The sequence below is a fragment of the Aethalodelphis obliquidens genome, unplaced genomic scaffold (assembly GCF_003676395.1).
Source record: "Aethalodelphis obliquidens isolate GAN/ISIS:26980383/991018 unplaced genomic scaffold, ASM367639v1 scaffold1, whole genome shotgun sequence".
In the NCBI taxonomy this organism is placed as follows: Eukaryota; Metazoa; Chordata; class Mammalia; order Artiodactyla; family Delphinidae; genus Aethalodelphis; species Aethalodelphis obliquidens.
This window is the reverse complement of record NW_020837945.1, coordinates 58,621,667-58,636,356: the sequence shown is the minus strand read 5'-3', so window position 1 is coordinate 58,636,356 and position 14,690 is coordinate 58,621,667. Positions and strand designations below refer to the sequence as shown.

Sequence of the window (14,690 nt, the reverse complement as noted above, 5' to 3'; positions counted from 1 at the left end):
CCAAATGTAAAATAGATAGCTAGTGGGAAGCAGCTGCATAGCACAGGGAGATAAGCTGGGTGCTTTGTGACCACCTAGAGGGGTGCGATAGGGAGGGTGGGAGGGGGAGACACAAGAGGGAGGAGATATGGGGATATAAGTATACGTGTAGCTGATTCACTTTGTTATAAAGCAGAAACTAACACAGCATTGTAAAGCAATTATACTCCAATAAAGAGGTTAAAAAAAAAAAGTTCTGGAAGCTCTAGCTAATATAATAAGAAAAAAAGAAAGACGTTTATACATTTTAAAGGAGAAAATGGTTACATTAGTCACAGCATTTTAGATTATATAGAAACACCCAAGAGAATTAATTAATAAACTAAGACAAAACATTTTAGATTATATAGAAACACCCAAGAGAATTAATTAATAAACTAAGAAAACAAGGTTCTTTAATAGTTTGATATAAGGCAAATATACAAAAATTAATAAATCAAATAGCATTCTTATAAAGCAGCAGTAACTAGTTATAAAATATAATGAAAATTGATTCTCTTTACATTAGCAAAAAGTTATAAAATATCAAGGAATAAACTTAACAAGAAGTTTGGACTTAAACAGAAAGCTACACATTTTATACTTCTGAGAAATATAAAATTTAAATAGACACAAAGAAAAGCTTCTTTTTAGAAATGCTAGAGTAACAGGATTCACTACTTTCATGTCTGAGGAAGGAAAGGCAGAACATAGGGATGTGAGGTTTCCTAACTAATCTGGATTTAAACCAATTATAATCTAGTGAGGTTGCACAATCGTTAATGAATTAATAGACAGTGAGAGAATAATGAGTCAGTACAAGTACATTCGTTACATACTACTTTAATGGTGTATTCCTAATGCTACAAAATTTATATTCCAGCAAACATAATTTCCTCTAACATCATTAAGTAAGCATAGCCTCAAGATTAAGAGTTACACTCAAGGAAATAATTTTATCTATTTTAATTTTTAAAATTGAATTATCATTGATTTACAATATTATATTAGTTTCAGGTGTACAACATAGTGATTCAGTATTTTTATAGATTATACTCCATTCTAAGTTATTACAAAATAATGGCTATATTTCCTTGCACTGTACAGTAGATCCTTGTTGTGTATTTATTTTATACATGATAATTTGTATCTCATAATCCCCTACCCTATCTCCAAGAAAATTATTTTAAATTTTTAGAGTCAAGATGTCTCAATAAACATTTTAGCAAAAAAAAAAATCCTAGGACAGAATTTCATGAAAACAGATAATGAGTAAATATAAATCTAATGTAAAATAACTTTTACCCTGACCTAGCTTATTGTTTATATTAATATCTTCAAGGTAGTCATCATAAATATTTTCCAAATTTTACCATTACTTAACAAGTTATAAAGAGTAGTCCAGGATTTGATCTCAAAGCACATGCATCCACAGTTTCCTCTTCCTTCACGATTCAAAAATGACTAAGTAAAGTGTTCGTTTCTGGCTTAGGTATCATTCCTAGCCAGAACTAAAATAAAGAATATAAAACTTGTAATTTTCCATCTCTAGAAAGGAAGACTCAATAGTGTGATAATGTTGTTCATTTCATCAAATTAAGATTATCACAATCTGAATCAAATAATGATAGAATTTTGGAGGGAGGTGAAATTTTACAGAATAATTTTAAAAATTCATCTGGAAACAAACTGTGAGGCTATGCATGACAACTTTTTTAAAGTGAAGAATTTTACAATTAGGTAAGTATTAAACATTTAAAAAGCCTATAGTAATTAAAATACAACTGCTATTAACAGGGAAATACAAAGTAAACCAAAGAAACAGAAGGGGCACAAAACAGATCCATGTATGACAATTTGATAAACATGGCAATAATGGTCAAAGTGGCATATCCATAATATTCTTCAATATTAAAACAAAAATTTTAATTTGTACTTGTTAACTAGAACAATGTCTAGTTCAGAGAAAAAAAAATTAAGAGAAAAAAAATAAGCCCATTACAGAACTGTATTGCTGTATAATCCCTCTGTAGTTTTTCTTAATGTGTGACTGTATATATGTATGTTAGAAGCAAGCCTCTGTGAGTGTTCACAGGGTACTCCACTCCTCTCTAAGATCTTAATCCAATTATCTTAAGCTTCCAATTCTATAGTCTATGAAAACCCAAAGATATCTCCTCATAATTTCTGAAAATTTCTGGAGTTTTCTTCCTCATAATCTCTGCTGCCTCCTCATAAATATATAGCAATTTCTTCTTCTTAGTAAACTCTAGTGAAGATGGAGACAAGGGGAGCTCACAAGGAAAATTACGTTGTGTAGTTCACAACTCTATGAGATCTAACAGCTACCCATATCTCCTCACTTTTCCATGTTTCCCGCTTAATTTTTACCACTTGTCTCCAGTATAGAAATTCAGCAAGCAGCCTTTAATGCTTGGAGTTGCCTTCTGGGTGTCTCATTCTGTACTTTCAAGTAGCTTATCTTATGATTTTTTTCTAGGCAAATATAGTCCTCTCTTCAATAGAAATTTCAATCAAAATGTTCTTTACTATGCGGCTGCTTCCCACTAGCTATCTACCTTACATTTGGTAGCGTATATATGTCCATGCTTTGTGACTGCCTGGAGGGGTGGAATGGGGAGGGTGGGAGGGAGGGGGACGCAAGAGGGAAGAGATATGGGAACATATGTATATGTATAACTGATTCACTTTGTTATGGGGCAGAAACTAACACACCACTGTAAAGCAATTATACTCCAATAAAGATGTAAAAAAAAAAAAAGAGGAAACAAACAAACAAACAAAATGTTCTTTAAAACTATACCTGAAGTCCTGGCAGTGGAATTATGGGTATTCCCTTTTTCTAAAAAATATAATCTCTATACTGTATCATATTATTTGAATTTTTCACAGTGATAATATATCACTTTTATAAGCTACTTTCAAAATTATTTTTCCCTCTAGCTCATGAAAGCTATGAGAATGTTTAAGAATATTCCACAGTTTTGTACACTTTTCAGTCCCTGACAGTAAATTCACCAAACCAAAATTAAACTGGGGAAGTAGATCCATATTAGGTTTCTATTGGCTCCACTCCCTTAGTCTTGTCACAAGATCAAACCATTTCTATCTCCTACTGTCTTCTAAGAAAAAGTATGTGAAGTGAGCTAGTCCATAGAGAGCTCATCAGCTCACTTCTATTTAATTCATCCAGAGCCCCTCTGAAAAAATTAGACCTGTGAAGGGTGCTCTAGCCTCACTAGGGCACATGAAGAGATTTGTGAACTCCACATTGTTGCCAATTATCAGAAGCCAAAGCAGTGCAAGGATGTTCATTACAGACTTTTCTGCACAGTTGGGTATGAATCTAAGGAGGAAGAAGGACAATGGGTGGTGATAATAATTTGTGATATTATCCAGTTGAAACCAAGGGGGATAGCCTCTCTATATCAAGTCACTGCTATCAGATATCTGATGTTTTCATCTCTGGCAAAATTTGTGCCACTGTTGATGTAAAATTAATATTTTATATTTGTTTCTTTAAAAACATAGGTAAGCTAGTTGGAATGTCTGGAATATTTACCATCGTCGTTATGGGACTTTTTTTAAATTCTACAAGTTTTAAACCAGGAGTTGAAGCACTTCTTCTTGAGTGAGTGGCTAGAATATTTTCACTTTGTTTCATACATTAGAAGTTATAATATTGTAATAGTAACTACATCTACGTCTACATGGTCAAAATAAGACACTGACTTGAAAACTAGCTAACTAAAAACCCGTTCTAAAAACTCTGTTGCCTATGTCCTCTAAACCTCCATCTTTAAGCAAAATTTGTAACCTCACTTTGAGTTCATGTTGACTCTATTTCACCACTAATACCCTTAAGTCTGACCATATTACTCAGTAATGTTCAGTCTAATCCCCTAGACAGGGGCTAGGATTAAGGTAAGGCAACTGAGGCCTTCATCTCAGGCACAAAATTTAAGAGGGTGCCAAAACACTCAGTAATCAAAGCAAATATTTTAATGCAATATTTTAAAATTGAAATTAATACAAAAAATCCATGGTGAAAATACAAAATTTTAAAAGAAAGATCAGTATTACTAACAATTCCTTTTGCCTCAGGCTCCAATATGGGTCAGTTTGGCACTGCCACTAGAATGGAAGACCAATATTTTAAGGACAGTGAAGAGAGGCCATGCAAAGCCAATTAAAAGATTAAGCTGGGGCATTTAAATACAATTGGCAGTGTTAAAAAAGAAAATAGTGCCTTGCTCAAGGGCACCCAGCTGAGGGGGTGAGTGGAATCTGTGTCAGTCTTGAAGAAGGGGTAATTTCTGTAATGTTCCAATACATGGGATGGGAACTTGGCCTAAATCACACAATGGCAACATATTAATATGTGTTAACAGAGGCCCTGAACATAATCAATGATTTTTTGGCTTTTGGGAGATCATTATGGAAGATGAAGTAAGTTCAGAAGTCAGAAGCTGAAAAGTATAGGATTTTATAGGATTTGAGAGCACATCACTAAAATTTCCTGTCAATTACAAAGGAAGCCAGTTGTACTAGCAGCTAGGCAGCATTAATTGGGCCACCATTGTAGGAAGAATTTTAAATGTTATGCATGTATTTATATCTATGGGAAGTGATTCTGAAGGCTCCCTTCATTCTTGCTGTAACTGAAAGCTGGATCTCCCCTGAAGACATTATTTCCCTCGTGTTCCTTAAAGGTTATAGTGTCTTTCTCACCTGCATCCCTGGTGCTATAAGACTAGGGTTGAGGTGGGTGATTTTTCTGTACCTCAGTCATTTCTATATTATTTTTCTTATTCTTCCCCAGAGGAGCCCAGTTTTGAAGCTCATGCCATCAGATTATACCATCGGCCACCCTCTTGGTTGTAGTTATCTCTAGAACTCTGAGTCACACTCTCCATTTTGTGAAGATCTTGGCTGCTGTCTCACTGCGACTCTCCAACATCATGCTATCACCATCCTTAGTGGCATCAATCAATATTCACACAGTTGATCCTACTATTCCCTCACCTTTCAATTCCAAGACTTCCTCTCCTCCTGTGAGCACATCTATCACTCCGCTTCAGCCACCCACTTTATGCTCATAAAAATAATAACTTCATAATCTCAATTTCAAGAATCTTACTATCTAAAATATAATATGTGGCAGCTCCTACTCTCTGAGACAGTAGAAATCTAAGATAATAATGGTAAATCCTATAAGAGTCTACAGCAGGTCCATGCTACTCTCTAAGAGAGGAGGCGCACCATCTCCCATCTTTTCAGCTTAACCCCCTAGGACCCCAATTCTAACAATTCTGTTGTCACACTGAGAATATGACGCATTGAACCTATGATGTTTTCTGACCCTCACCCACCTCATTTCCTCCTTACCCAGATCATTTCTTTTCTTTAAAACCATCTAATAACTTCTCATTTGGCTACAAGTCAAAGTTGTTTCACTGGCAAACAAATGATGTATTTGTCCCCCTGTTACTTCTGTGATTCATTTCTACCACCCTCACCCTCACCCACCCTGCTCTAGCCACACTTGTTATTCCTCAAATATACCAAACAGGCTTCCTGTTTGGGCTTGTGTTCTTGTGCTTCTGCTCTTGAAATGTGCTTCCTTTACATATTGGCATAAGTAGCTGCCAATTTCATGCTTCTATTTCATGCTTCTATTCATACATCACCTTGTTAGAAAGAAATTCCCCAAATAAGAGATACTTCCTTGTCAACCCATATAATTCTTCTTAAGTCATATAGTACTACTTGGTTTATTTTTAATTTTTAAATTTTATTTTAATTTTGTTTATTTTTGGTTGCATTGGGTCTTCGCTGCCATGTGCGGGCTTTCTCTAGTTGCTGCGACTGGGAGATACTCTTCATTGCGATGCGAGGGCTTCTCATTGCAGTGGCTTCTCTTGTTGCTGAGCACAGGTTCTAGGCACGTAGACTTCAGTAGTTGTGGCACACGGGCTCAGTAGTTGTGGCTCACAGACTCTAGAGTGCAGGCTCAGTTGTGGCGCTCGGGCTTAGTTGCTCTGCAGCATGTGGGATCTTCCCGGACCAGGGATCGAACCCATGTCCTCTGCATTGGCAGGTGGATTCTTAACCACTGTGCCACCAGGGAAGTGCCAACCTGTATAATCTTTTATTCTTGGCAAATTGATGTCCCTAAAATGTCCAGGCCATAAGGTCTTATCATTCCTCTAGGCTAAGGGCTGTGCAACATTGAGATATAAAAATGACACAGATGCCTAGATCTATAGTATCAAAATCTATGAGGGTGAGAGCATGGGATATCTGATTTTAAAAAACTCTTCCAAGATGATACTTATATACAGAAAGGGTTGTGACCCTTTGCTCCCGTAAAAGGTCTAGATTTGTTAGGATAACTCATGATCACCAAATAAAGGAAACAGACTTTAAAAGAAAATGCAGAAGCTTTTTTCTGTGTGCCTGACTGATTGAACACACACACGTACATGCGCACGTCTATTAGATGGATTTGGAGCTTGGTTATTCAGCTCATATCCACTCTGAATTTGGTGGGCATTGATTCCTTACAGAATCTGGTTTCCTCCTCATAAGATTTCTCCCGTTAATTTCTACCATATATGAAAGAGTCTTGATAACTCTTCAATATATGTCACTTACTTGATTTGATTACATTTTGTGCTAATCTCAACAAGACTGAGATTTTTGATATTTGGAGACATTTTCCCACAGCGTTTCATGTTGAAATTTTCTCTGGTAATTCCTAGGTATTTGTGTTTCAGGGACAGAGTCTGGCAGCATATGGGTAAAACCAAGCTCTTTTTCCTCTCATAAAATGGTGCCCTTTTAATCTTTTCCATTTATTTTGCTACACATATAATGTCAACCTTAAAGACATGAAATATACAGAAAGATAACATGAAGTTTTAAATAGCTATGGTCCCAACACCCAAAAATGACAAATACTCGTGTCTGAGTGTACTTTTTCAAACTGCTTTGCCTGCAGCTGATGAGAACATGAGCTTTGGGAATGATGCAGAGTTTTCCTGGGCTCTGGAGTACTTGAATAAGTACAGACTCAGAAATCACAAAAGGAGAATCTACAAAGGGCATTCATGTGAATAAAAGATTCATTCACATATTCTAAGTGCTAGCTAGATTTTGGGCAAAGGCTTAATTCTATCACTATGTAAATCAGACTAGTAGTTCAGTATTTCCTTTTAAAATAAACAATTTTAGATCTTCCTAATGATACAAGGACTTCACAATCAGTATTTTCCAGCTACTTGAACCATAGTGCCTGAATGAGTTCTGTCAAATAGTATAGCTACAACCTAACATATCTTTCAAAGTCAACCCAAATAGAAAGACACTAATTTACATTCAGTGTAAGCTCGTTAAAATTGCTTTAGAAGTATTTGTTTACTTGCCTTAGTGCTCCTTACTCCCCAGTTAAATTATAAGCCCCTTGAGTGTTGGTGAATGCCTTATTCATCTTTATTTTCTTTATAATGCCTAGCACAATGCCTTACATAGGTAAGTCTTGCATTGAACATGTTAGATTAATTAATTATATTTAAATTTTTTTTCTAAAAATGCAGATTCTGGAGTTGTCTATCATTTGTTGCTTTTCTTATGGTGTTCACTTTCATTGGACTTCTAATTCCTGCACATACATATTTATATATATCATTTTCTGATATATATTATTCATTAAATATCTGCTTAACACTTGCTGTTTTCAGGTAAGAAAGTCATTTGAATATTTCTATTTATAAGACATTGACTAAGCCTGAAGACATTCTTTAAATGACAGAGATGTTTCATACCTTAGAATGAAAAATTCACTCAAACTTTCCAAGGAATCATCAGCAAGTTAGCACTCAGTGTTTTATTCAATTTTTAACTACATTTCAAAGCAATGCAAACATGTTGTAAAATTTTTGAAAATTAGAAAAAAGAAAAAAACTTCTCATAATCTTACTACCTAGAAGCAACCACTATTAACATTTCATATATTTCCTCCAGTGTTTTTTATTGTTTTTTATTCTATGAGGTTTCATGAAGTTAAACACCTATCATAAATAAAAATGTTATCTTGCTTTGTTCGCTTAATATTATATATTAATATAATATATATATTATATAACAAATAACTTACTCTTAATAAAGTATAGTTGGAAATTGCTTTTTAAAAATCAGGGAGGGACAAATTGGAAGACTGGGATTGATATATACATGCTACTATGAATAAAATAGATAACTAATAAGGACCTACTGTACAGCACAAGGAATTCTACTCAATGCTTTGTAATGGCTTATACAGGAAAAGAATCTAAAAAAGAATGGATGTATGCATATGTATAACTGATTCATTTTGCTATACACCTGAAACTAATACAGCATTGTAAATCAACTCTACTCCAATAAAATTTTTTAAAAAAGAAAGATAACCTTTCTTTCCTCCTAAATTATTATTCACTATTATTTGATATCTGCTCTGTTCGGTGTTCTGACGATTCTGGCATTCTGCCATGTTACGTTATGTTATGTGATGTTATGTTTAGTTACTTTTAGGTTACATTTTTCTAGCTTTGATTCAAAAAAATTAAAAATAAATTAAATGATCACATGTCTAATAAATAAATAAAAATCATATGGAAGTTCTCCTTGTAAATGTCTTTTTTTACCTAAATAATTTTTGTAGCCCCCTTTCCAGTGTTAAAAGGCAGAAAACAATCTGCTTATGTAACTGAAAAGGAGATAACATAGAAGAGGAAAACCACCATAACAATTCTTTAATCTCCATCACCAAAATTGTTAACATTCTACTTCCATCTAGGAAGATTAGTTGGGACTCAACATCAAGTCAGCCAGTGCCAAGTAAATGGAAATTAGCCCCAAATTGTCAGATACAGTTAGTGTAAAATATAAGAATGATCTGTTATTAAAAGAAGAAATAGAAATGAATTAACTGATACTGGGCAGATTCAGTAAGATTAAAATCTACAAAGAAAAAGAAAGAGAGGACATTATTTTCTCTCGTATTTATTAGATTTGCTTTTATTTGTTTTTGAGATCTAGAATAGAGTATATCTACAAAATGTCTCTAACACTTTTTTTTCCACCTGGAGAAGCACCACTCAAAGGTGATGTGGAATTACTCCACTACTTTCCTAAGAGAAAGAAAGAAAAAGAATAATACCATTCTCTTGGTATGGAATGCCCTTCTGCCTTCCTTTCGTGCCATGCCAACAGAGTGTGAAAGATGGTTCATTGGTCTGAGAGTTGGCAGTTCCACAGGGAATAGATTGGAATAGCATAGAATGGGATGGAAAGAAATTTCTATAACAAAAATAACTTTTAAAATCTGTTTTGTCTTTTAGACTTCTGGTCTTTCTATTATTGAGCCCTCTTTTGTCTCGACTTGGTCATGGTTTCAGCTGGCGCTGGGCATTCATTATGGTCTGGAGTGAAATGAAAGGGATTCCTAATATAAACATGGCTCTTCTGCTTGCCTGCTCTGAATATTCTCTTGGATCTGAGAGGGAGAAATCTCAAGTAAAGAAAGATGTGGTTTTTTATTAGAATATTTTATGAAAACTGTTTCTGTGTACTAAAATATGCTTTTGTAGTGAGATCGCTCAACCCCACTTGGAATGTGGGAGTGATTTAGCTATGATGGTAAAACTGGGGAGGGGAAAAACAACTGGCAACTTTCCTCTTCTCCATTCTAGCTTAAGGATTCCTAAATCCCTTCATCACACTCCTAAAAGATAGGTTTATTGTACAAGTTAAGAGAATTAAAATTTATAAGTCATTTAAAGTATTACCTGATACAGAGTATGCACTTAATAAATGTTTCTATTTTTATTTACTTCTAACACCTACTCAAGAAAAGCAGAAACCTACTTATAATTGGCTCTATTGCCTTCTGTAACTTTATGAGGCCACATTTAGTAATGCTAGGAACCGAAACATTTTGTTTATTAACGGAAGTTATCTCTAAGATAGAACCCCCAAACTCTGCCTAACAGAACATAATGGGTATGACTCTCCCTCTACCTCATCTCAAAATAAGATAATTTCAAGGAGCTCTTTAAGAAATTTTCTATGCAGACATCACAACACATCTAATACTTCCATCGTGGCTTTTCTTTTTACATAAATTCCAAGAGTAAAGGGAACAGTACAAAGGCCATTATTATGTATAATCCAAACATTAAAAAACTAAATATTCAAACAATGCTTTCTAAACCAAAGTATCTAATATTACATGACCTCCTCCTTCTTTTTAACCTATCTCCACCTGCCTGAATAAAAATCAGCGGCATCATCATACATCCTGACCAGTATAATGGTGAACGTTGCACATGGATATGGGTTCCGAAATTTTTAGTTGGTTGCTATTTACTGTGTGACCATCCACAAGTTATTTAATTCCCACCACCTCACCCAAGGTGTCAGTTTTCTCACTCCAAAACAGATTTAGTAATAATACCAATCGTTTGCTAATAAATATTTAACAAGTAACTTTCTCAGAGAAGGGGAGACCCTAAGTTGTAGTGTTTGCCAGTTTCTGTTGTGTAATCACTGGCACCAACAGGAATATCAATCTGCTCATAAACTTCCTGAAAATGTAATGATCAGCTCTCACAAACTTGTATGAGCCAGGTCTATCTGGCTATATATCACTATCTCCACTGTCTCAAAGGGTTATTATGATAAATTGAAAATATACCTAAAATGCTTAACACATTGTTTAGCATATAGTAAATGTAAAATAAATCTGAGCTATGATGATGATGATGATGATGTTGCCATGTAGACTTGCTTTCAAATAAAACTTTGGTAGATAAAATCATTTGAGAGATGTCTCAGTAGTAGTTAACTAGTTGAGAAGAAAGTAGCACTCCTTACTTAATTTAATTTAGCTGAATCTTACAGCTAATTTATTAATACTCACAAAGAGGCACTACAATGAAAGCTTAAAATTTTAACTTAATCCTCTCTCTACTACTCACAAGTTCAATGACTGAACTGAATATGTTCCAAACAAGTACATAAAAATATGTGAAGCCAAAACTGAGAACTAAGAGGAAAAATAGACAAACTATATTTGGAGACTTTAACACTCCTTTTTATAATTTGTTCAACAAAGTGTAGAACTAGTCAAAAAATCAGCAAGGATATGGAAAAACTAAGCAACACCATCAACCAACAGGATCTAATTGACATTTATAGAATCGTATCAACTGATACAGAAAAAGCACTTAACAAAAATTAATACCCATTTATGACAAAATCTCTCAAAAAATAGAAATAGAAGGGAATTTCCTAATGTTGATAAAGAACAGCTACAAAAAAATTTACAGGTGGCATTATAATTAATAGTGAAAGACATTTTCACCCTATAATTGGGAAAAATCCAAGAATGTCTACTCTTACTCTTTTTATTAAACATCATGATGGAAGTTCTAGCTTGCTTCATAAGACAAAAAAATAAAATAAAATTAACGAAAAAAAACACATGAATATTGAAAAGGGAGAAATAAACTATCCTTATTTGCAGATAATATTATCTATATAGAAAATTCCAAGGGTCTTCAAAAAGAAGAGAAAAAAAAGCTCTACTAGAACTAATAAGTGAGTTCAGCATGGTCTCAGGATACAAGATAAGTATAAAAAATCAAGTATTTCTATATACTACCAATTGATACAAGGAAATGAAAATTAAAGATACAATTCCACATACAATCATTCAAGAAATAAAAAGCAAAGGAAGGGCTTCCCTGGTGGCGTGGTTGTTGAGAGTCCGCCTGCCGATGCAGGGGACACGGGTTCGTGCCCCTCCAGGAAGATCCCACATGATGCGGAGCGGCTGGGCCCGTGAGCCATGGCTGCTGAGCCTGCGTGTCCAGAGCCTATGCTCTGCAACGGGAGAGGCCACAACAGTGAGAGGCCCGCGTACCGCAAAAAAAAAAAAAAAAAAAAAAAGCAAAGGAACTAAAATAACGAAAACAAGTTTGAAAGAGAAGAAAAAATGGGAAAAATCACTATACCCAATTTTAAGGCATTATTACAGTTATAGTCATGGAGATTAGATAGTATTGTCAGAGAGAGAGAGAGACACGTGGAACAGAACAGAGAACCCAGAAATAGATCCACACAAACATCCCCAACTATTTTTTTTTTTTTTTTGCGGTACATGGGCCTCTCACTGTTGTGACCTCTCCCGTTGCGGAGCACAGGCTCTGGACATGCAAGCTCAGCGGCCATGGCTCACGGGCCCAGCTGCTCCACGGCACGTGGGATCCTCCTGGACCGGAGCACGAACCCACGTCCCCTGCATTGGCAGGCGGACTCTCAACCACTGTGCCACCAGGGAAGCCCCCCAACTATTTTTTGATAAAGGTGCAAAAGCAATTCAATAGAGGATGTCTTACAAATGGTGCTGAAGAATGGGTCATTCTTAGGCAAAAAAAAAGAACATTGACTCTAAGTCTCACATCTTTTACAAAAATTAATTATAGTGGGTCACAGAATTAAATACAAAATGTAAAACTAGAAAACTCTTTTTTAACTTGGAATAAAATCTTTGGGACCTAGCATAAGGCAAGGACACCAAAAGCATAATCCATAAAAGAAAAAAAAAAAAGAAGAAATTATACTTCATCAAAATTAAAAACTTTTAACAGTCCAATGGGCAGAATACAGGAAGAGACATTCCACAGAACAGGATATACACATGACAAATAAGCATAAAAAGATGGTCAACATGATTAGCCACTGGGGACATGCAAATTGAGACCACAAAAAAGATATCTCTCTATTAGAAGGGCTAAAATGAAATATGGTGATGGAACTAAATGTTGGTGAGGATGCAAAGAACCTGGACCACTCATACATTACTAGTAGGAATATCAAATAGTACAGTCACTCTGGAAAAGAATTTGGCAGTTAGTTAAAAAAAAAAATTACATACGCAAAGGAAGGGACCCAAAGGGCCTGGGGTCGCATGGGCACTTCTGGCCCGGACACATAGAGCTCCCAATGCTAAGTCTGTCAAGGTCAAGGCTACAGCAACTCAACAAGACTTTCCACTATCCTCAAGTCAAGCAGTTATTGCTGGGAGCTTGGAGGTATCAAAAATTCGTGCCAGAAGACAAACTGTGACTGTCCCTTAAACATTTGCCTTAAGGGCAGCTTCAGAGCACTACGCTCTGTTTCTGAACCAGCCCATCTGACAGCAGCCTGGTGAAGCTGCCTCCTCCATTCAGCCTCCTCCATCAGGAACCATTTTCTTCTTTGAACACCATCAGGGACACCCACAACAGGAGCTGGGTGTCCAGTCCAGCAAGAACCCAGGAACTCAGAGATTTCTCCTGATTATGTCACAGAGTGCTAAGGGTAGGACTAGAGCCGTGTGGCTGACAGGGTCTTGGTTCTCCAGCTGGGTGTCAGCCCTGAGCCTCTGAGGTGGGAGAGCCAAGTTCAGGACATTGGTCCACCAGAGAACTCTCAACTCCTCATAATATCAATCGGCGAGACCTCTCCCAGAGATATCCGTCTCAATGCTAAGACTCAGCTCAACTCAATGACCAGCCAGCTCCAGTGCTGGACACCCCATGCCAAACAGCTTACAAGACAGGAACACAACCCTACCCATTAGCAGAGAGGCTGCTTAAAATCATAAGTCCACAGACACCCCAAAATACACCACCGGACAGAGTCCTGCGCACCAGGAAGACAACATCCAGCCTCATCCACCAGAACACAGGCACTACTCCCCTCCACCAGGAAGCCTACACACAACCCACTGAATCAACCTTACCCACTGGGGCAGACACCAAAATCAATGGGAACTACTAACCCGCAGCCTGCAAAAAGGAGACACCAAACACAGTAAGTTAAGCAAAATGAGAAGACAGAGAAATACACAGCAGATGAAGGAGCAAGGTAAAAACCCACCAGACCAAACAAATGAAGAGGAAATAGGCAGTCTACCTGAAAAAGAATTCAAAGTAATGATAGTAAAGATGATCCAAAATATTGTAAATAGAATGGAGAAAATACAAGAAATGTTTAAAAAGGACCTAGAAGAATTAAAGAGCAAATGAACAATGATGAACAACACAATAAATGAAATTAAACATTCTCTAGAAGGAATCAATAACAGAATAACTGAGGCAGAAGAACAGATAAGTGACCTGGAAGATAAAATAGTGGAAATAATTACTGCACAGCAGAAGAAAGAAAAAACAATGAAAAGGATTGAGGACAGTCTCAGAGACTTCAGGGACAACATTAAATGCACCAACATTCGAATTATAAGGGTCCAAGAAGAAGAGAAAAATAAAGAGACTGAGAAAATATTTGAAAAGATTATAGTTGAAAACTTCCCTAATATGGGAAAGGAAATAGTCAACCAACTCCAGGAAACGCAGAATTCCATACAGGATAAAACCAAGGAGAAACATGGCAAGACACATACTAATCAAACTATCAAAAATTAAATACAAAGAAAAAATATTAAAAGCAGCAAGAGAAAAGCAATGATTAACATACAAGGGAATCCCCATAAGGTTAACAGCTGATCTTTCAGCAGAAATTCTGCAAGCCTGTAGGGACTGGCAGGACATATTTAAAGTGAT

The 14,690-nt window shown here is 35.9% G+C and overlaps 1 protein-coding gene across 1 annotated transcript in view; it reads left to right on the top strand.

The window, feature by feature from the left end:
• SLC9C1 (solute carrier family 9 member C1) overlaps positions 1 to 14,690 on the top strand; it is an 84,603-nt gene that overhangs the window by 22,852 nt on the left and 47,061 nt on the right. The window contains exons 7-9 of the mRNA XM_027119360.1: positions 3,571 to 3,670; positions 7,638 to 7,781; positions 9,423 to 9,597. Of these exons, the coding sequence (XP_026975161.1) occupies positions 3,571 to 3,670; positions 7,638 to 7,781; positions 9,423 to 9,597 (419 nt within the window). The remainder of the gene's footprint in view (positions 1 to 3,570; positions 3,671 to 7,637; positions 7,782 to 9,422; positions 9,598 to 14,690) is intronic.